General features: G+C 37.9%; 1 protein-coding gene across 2 annotated transcripts; it reads left to right on the top strand.

The window, feature by feature from the left end:
• The first annotated feature begins 1,020 nt into the window (after positions 1–1,020).
• Positions 1,021–3,822, top strand: msc.L (musculin L homeolog). 2 transcript variants are annotated; one of them, XM_018241525.2, is made up of 2 exons: positions 1,021–1,553; positions 3,437–3,822. In XM_018241525.2, the coding sequence occupies exons 1-2, from the start codon at positions 1,098–1,100 to the stop codon at positions 3,521–3,523; spliced, it is 543 nt and encodes a 180-aa protein (XP_018097014.1). In that variant the 5' UTR covers positions 1,021–1,097; the 3' UTR covers positions 3,524–3,822. The 2 variants fall into 2 exon arrangements, with proteins under 2 accessions (XP_018097014.1, XP_041422425.1); XM_041566491.1 differs by having other exon boundaries at positions 1,021–1,609; positions 3,437–3,524.
• The last annotated feature ends 2,287 nt before the right edge of the window (positions 3,823–6,109 follow it).

The raw sequence follows: 6,109 nt of genomic DNA, 5'->3' as shown, positions 1-6,109 counted from the left end.
CGACTGTGGGAATTACTGCAAAGGGTGCAGGAGCTCCAAAAGTCGTCATTAAGTGCACAATTCAGCAGAAGAGGTAGGAAAGGTGCAATGGCACTTAGCACAAATATATGGAAGTGCAAAGAGCATTTTAGGAGACAAGTATTTTTAATGAATGGCATCAGTAAGTGCAACATTTGGGTCCATTTTAGTGCAACTGCATCTGCATTGATAACGGAGTCCTTATGTATTAATACTGCTGCAAAATTACATACTGCTATAAATCATGGCCAGCACTGTGGGGGTCATGTGCTTGTGTTATGGGTGAGTTTTCTTCTGCATACACAGGGTTTTCTTGCAACTCATGCACAATAGTTGGTGATATGGCTTAGGTGCTCTACATGCAATAGCCACTGCAAGGCACAAATCTTTTCTATGTTGCATTTGGTGCATTCAGATTGTGCCTAGCTTTACAAGCAAAAGGTGGTTTGTTAAAGGAACCCTCCACCCACCTTTTTTTGGCATAATGTCTATGGCTTTCTCTTTTGTAGGTCTGAATTAAAATGCTCAAAACACAATGTAACAAGAGTCAGGGCCAGGAGTGCAGGGAATAAAAACAAACAGACAGATATGGCTTTGAAAGGCAGTTACAGTTACAAATATCCATGAGAAATGACATATTTTCCTTGGAGCTTTACAATGAGATTTGGAGATTTACAAATATAAATGATATACTGCTATATGTGCTGGTAGGAAGCCAGTGAGCTCATGTCCATGCAGAAACCTGGTTCATTAAATTACTAAAAATCGAACCTTGAATAGTTTTTTACATATCTGAAAATATCCAAAAATTGAAGCTGACTCTGAATGGGTTAAAAAGATCACACTTTAATGACATCAACAATAGTTTATATTGTAGAGAGAGAGAGACAAACTCCCTCCCTCTGTGTTGCCCACCCCAATATTTCCCCACTCCCACACTCCTCCCATGTATATAGATGGGTTGCTGCAGTGTTACTGGATCACTAGTAGAAGAGTGACGAGAGAGCAGATGTGCATAGTGCATCACACTAAGGGAATCCTGTGGTCCTGTGGCTGGGCACTAATAGGACACTAGAGGCATGTCTACAGGATCTGTGAGTGACACTGAGGATCTACTGGAGCTAAGGGTGCGACAACTACCATATCCCAAAGCCAAGCGAGCAGGGACTAGTGAGCTGCTAATGCTGGACCACTCGGCAGAGAACTCAGAGGATGAAGGAATCACTGAGAATTCTAGTGGGAAAAGGAAGAGAATATCCAGGGACTCCCAGAGTCCAGACAAGAAGCATTCTTCCCGCTCCTCCAAAGACTGCAAGCACTCCCAAAGGCACGCAGCCAATGCCAGGGAGAGAGCCCGTATGCGGGTGCTAAGCAAGGCCTTCTCAAGGCTAAAGACCAGCCTGCCCTGGGTGCCCCCTGACACCAAACTCTCCAAGCTGGACACACTCAGACTTGCCTCCAGCTACATTTCACATCTCCGGCAACTGCTGCAGGAGGACAGATATGAGAATAGCTTTGTGCATCCAGTCAACCTGGTAAGAATGAAGCTGCCATACAGCCAGCACCAGTCGGCTTCCAGGGCTGCCTCATGGTAATGGACAATGCTGCCTTTATACGCATGATAACAATATAATCTATAATGCTGCCTTAGTACTATTCAATTGCATGTGCTTTAGACCAGCTGGTTTGCAATTGTTGCAGCAGTGGAATATATTGTCAGTTGTTCCCTGGGGGGGGCACACTCTTTTAGACTTGTTGTGATGATGAATATTTCAATGCTTGAGTAATAGAAACACTAAGTACATCAAGATAAGTCTAGCTTGTGGTCCTTCAGCTGCCTGGCCATGTTGCTGGGAGTTGTGAATCAACAATCAGAGTTTTTTATTTTGTATAAACAGCAGTAATGTCCAGTATATGGTTCCCAAGCTGTTGATAAACTACAACTCTTAGTATCCTCCACCAGCTGGTAAAAAGTGAATGTCAGGTTGGGCATTATTAAAATTTCTGCTACAAAAAGCAAGATCAGTTAAACTCTATTTCTCTTTAGTAAAAAGTTCTGCCCATCTGTAATCAGAGTCTGTATACTTAGCTGCAAATTGTTGGTATATATAGTAGATTTCTTTATACTGTATATTAATCTATGTGCCCCATTGCATTGCTACTCACAACCAATTCAGAGAAAAAAGACAAAAAAAACAAACAAATACAGACATGAAAAAAACAGGGGTAGCGAATAGTGATGGGCGAATAAATTCACCAGGAGCAAATTTGTGGTGAATTTCTGTGTTTTTCCGCCAGCAAGGAAATTCGCGAAACTGCGGAGAAAATCAGTCGGTGAAAATTTCGGCGCGCATTACAAAGCGCATAAAAATTGTTGCGCATCAAAATTATTTGGACGACCATTTAATGCATTTGGAAATATATAAAAATTGTCGAGGGCGTCAAAATTGACGCGCGTCAAAATTGACACGCGTCAAAATTGACGCGCATCAAAATCAATTTGACACCCATTGACTGATGTGTTCTGCAAATTTTTCGCCATTTCGTGAATTTCGCTGTAAATTCAGGACAAATTCGCCCATCACTAGTAGCAAATGAACAATCTATTTCACCTACTGTATAAAGCTTTCTGTATGGTAGGGTAGGGTAAGTGCCATATTACACAATTTTAGATGTATTTGGATCATTATGGGTAATAAAAGTTGCTAAGCATGCACCAGGTCTAGTCACCTATAGCAACCAATCAGATGCTTTCAAACTGGTATCCAATAAGTGCCTACTGGTTGATATGAATTTAGGGACCAGGTTTGAAATTACTTTTATAAAATTATCACTGTTTGTATTGATTGGAAACAGCTTTTCAAATGTTTAAAAAGCCTTTATACACAACGTTTTAGGCCTATTTCCAGCCCTTTGTCAAGTCAACTTGACAAAGGGCTGGAAATAGGCCTGAAACGTTGTGTTTGTTTGTAACAGATCATGAAGCCATGTCTTCAATAAAGGCTTTTTAAACATTTGAATTACTGCTTGGTGCTGTGTCATAAATTGTATTTCTGGAAAGTCGGTGGAGAAGTGGACCATTGGACAGGTGCACTGCTGATATAAAAGAAAGGTGAAAAGTGGTGAATGCTGACTAAAAAATTAACATTGGAAACAGCTTTTGCAATTCAGTTTAAATGCAGGAATTATTACAATAACAGATTTTTTTTTTTAAAGTAATATTTTCTCTTTTTAGTTATGAAATTTAGAAAAAATAGTTTGGACATTGTACAGATTCCGATGTCGAAAGACTTTCAGAAATATTTGTTGCATTAATCTGAATATTTTAAATACACTGGGATACATTTATTATTTTCCCAAAAAGCCAAAGAACTGCACATGTGACATTTTCACTGGATTGTCAAATTCTTCCTTTTAGACTTGGCCATTTGTGGCTTCAGGAAGACCAGACTGTGATTCAAAAGAAGGTACATCGGCCCTTAGATTGTGTGGGGCCACTGCCTAGGCCCTAGAACATCACCTCTCTACCTGCCGGGGGAACAACATCTTTTCATACAAAGACACTGAAAAATGCAGAACAAGCTGCAAGAGTTAAAAACCTGCTACTGATGGAGAAACCCAGAAAGGACACATTAAAGACCAAAAAGTTATGTGGCAGCTCTTTCTTTCCATTATAAAACTAAAAAAAGTGCACTTAAAAATAGAAGAAAAATGGAAATGTATTTGTCTGCTGATTGGATGGTGAACGTTTGCATAAGAATCCATGACAAGAAAATGACATAAAAAGAAGCAAAAACTGTTTCCTTTTTCTCCAGATACTGAACCCAGTGTTATTATTGCCACACCAGTATTACAAAAATTTGATAATATGTTTTACAGGCTTTTCAGTGAATCTGCATTGCTGTAGATTTTCTTTCTCTATTTGTCAGATTTACCATCTTTTTTATGGACAGCAAATAATGTAAGAATTCAGCCCTTTGCGATGGTAACCCACCATGTGTATAATGTAAATACTGTGTATAATCTGTATTATAATATCAAACAGTTGCCAGAGACCTCTTAATTTTGTACATACAGTATATATTTTTCTAGTTGGGGAAGCAAAATGTACTTCCTGTTAGAAGGTAAATTGCCTTGTGTTTGCTGATTCCACTTTTTGATATTTTATTTTTCTATGGACATCATTAAAGAGAAAATGTGGTATTTCTGAGTTTTTTTCTTCTTTCCTATTATACAGAAACTACTAATATACCGTACACTGACAAGGGTCCCTGCTAGTGTAAACAGAAATCCCAGGCTAATCACAAAGCTTTTCCACAAAACACACACAAAGAATCCCACAGGAAGAAGGGGAATTAAAATATTTGTGAGAAGCCAGATATGATTAGTGCTAAACCCAAATAAAAGTCAATTGTTGCATAGTAATGATGTAATAGCAGATTCCTTGCAAGGGGACGAGGATGTTTTGCTAAGGATAACTAAGCTCTGTCACTTACCCAAACTTAATTGGCTTCCACAGATAACACAATCAAAGGAGTCTTCTACAATTCAGCAGGTTTTTCCTTTTCCTTTTTTCACTGATAGTATTCGACAAACAGATACCTGCATGGTCATTCCCTTGATAATAACAATGTATGAAAGAAAAATATTTCCCATGTATTATAAGGGCACAGATCAGGGATGGTTAATCTTGAACACTGCTGCTGTTGCACAACAAAAACACCTAGGAGATTCAAGGAGTTGCAGTTGTCCAAAACAATCCAAAATTGGTAAGTATGATGAAACTCTTGTTCTTTCTATAGTCACGGGTATGGAAGCTGTTATGCAGAATACTTGGGACCTGGGGATTTCCAAATAATGGATCTTTCCGTAATTTGGATCTTCATACCTTAAGTCTGCTAAAAAAAATCATGTAAACATTAAATAAACCCAGTAGGCTGGTTTTTGCCTCCAATAAAGGATCAATTCTGTCTTAGTTATTACATCTTAGTATATCTGTTATATCTAAGTGCAAGGCACTGTTTCATTATTACAGAGAAAAATTTGGATTATTTGGATAAAATGGAATCTATGGGAGACAGCCTTTCTGTAATTCGGAGCTTTCTGGATAACGGGTTTCTGGATAACAGATCCCATACCTGTACAACACCATGTAAATGTTTTGTGGTGTTTGAAAGTAATGTTACGATCTCCTTTAACTTGTGTTTAGTACTTTTTTGAAAAATAAACAAGCCAATTACATAGCAAAACACCAACATAGATAATTGTAGGATTCCATATTAAGAAAATGGCTGTTAAAATAATACAGTTTATAACATAAATAAATCAGAAACGAAATCAGAACTAAAAATGTATCTCTCGTCTCAAGATAACAGTAAAATATATAAGGAAACTACGGAAAGATGGTCTCCCATAGACTACATTATAATAAAATAATCCAATTTTTTTAAAACGATTTCCTTTTTCTCTGTAATAATAAAACAGTAGCTTGTACTTGGTCCAAACTAAGATATTATTGATCCTTATTGAAAGTAAAACCAGCCTATTGGGTTTATTTAATGTTTACATGATTTTGTAGAAGACGTGAAGATATATAACAATAAATTGTCTTTTATCTGATAAAATATTAACAAACTGCTTTAAGTTTCTAGTATAGACAAGTGATCCCCAACCAGTGATTCATATGATCTCCAATCCCTTGGATGTTGCTGCCAGTGGCCTCAAAGCAGGTGCTTATTTTTTAATTCCTGTCTTGGAGGCAAGTTTTGGTTGTATAAGAACCAGGTGCACTGACAAACAGGGTCTCCTGCAGCTGCCAGTCCACATACCAAAAGCCAATCACAGCCCTTATTTGACATCCTCAGAGACTTTTTTAATGCTTGTGTCACTCCCCAACTGTTTTTACATTTTGGTTGTGGCTCATGGGTAGAAAAGTTTGGGGACACCTGATCTAGCCAGAATAATAATTTTTCAATACATGAAGCAAACAGGAAGGCAGTTATAGTTTTTCAGGTAAAATCCCACTATTCTGAAAGCTTTGAAATACAACCATGACATTTCCCATAGTTTCCTGTAGAAACAATTCTACATT

The sequence above is a fragment of the Xenopus laevis genome, chromosome 6L, assembly GCF_017654675.1.
Source record: "Xenopus laevis strain J_2021 chromosome 6L, Xenopus_laevis_v10.1, whole genome shotgun sequence".
In the NCBI taxonomy this organism is placed as follows: domain Eukaryota; kingdom Metazoa; phylum Chordata; class Amphibia; order Anura; family Pipidae; genus Xenopus; species Xenopus laevis.
The sequence above is the reverse complement of the archived record's forward strand: the minus strand, read 5'-3'. Positions and strand labels throughout refer to the sequence as shown.

What these genes read in the sequence shown, in the direction of transcription:
- msc.L (XM_018241525.2), top strand. Translation starts at nt 1,098, where the DNA reads ATGTCTACAGGATCTGTGAGTGACACTGAGGATCTACTGGAGCTAAGG. An exon ending in TTGTGCATCCAGTCAACCTG is followed by an intron (nt 1,554 to 3,436) that starts GTAAGAATGAAG and finishes TCTTCCTTTTAG; the next exon opens with ACTTGGCCATTTGTGGCTTC.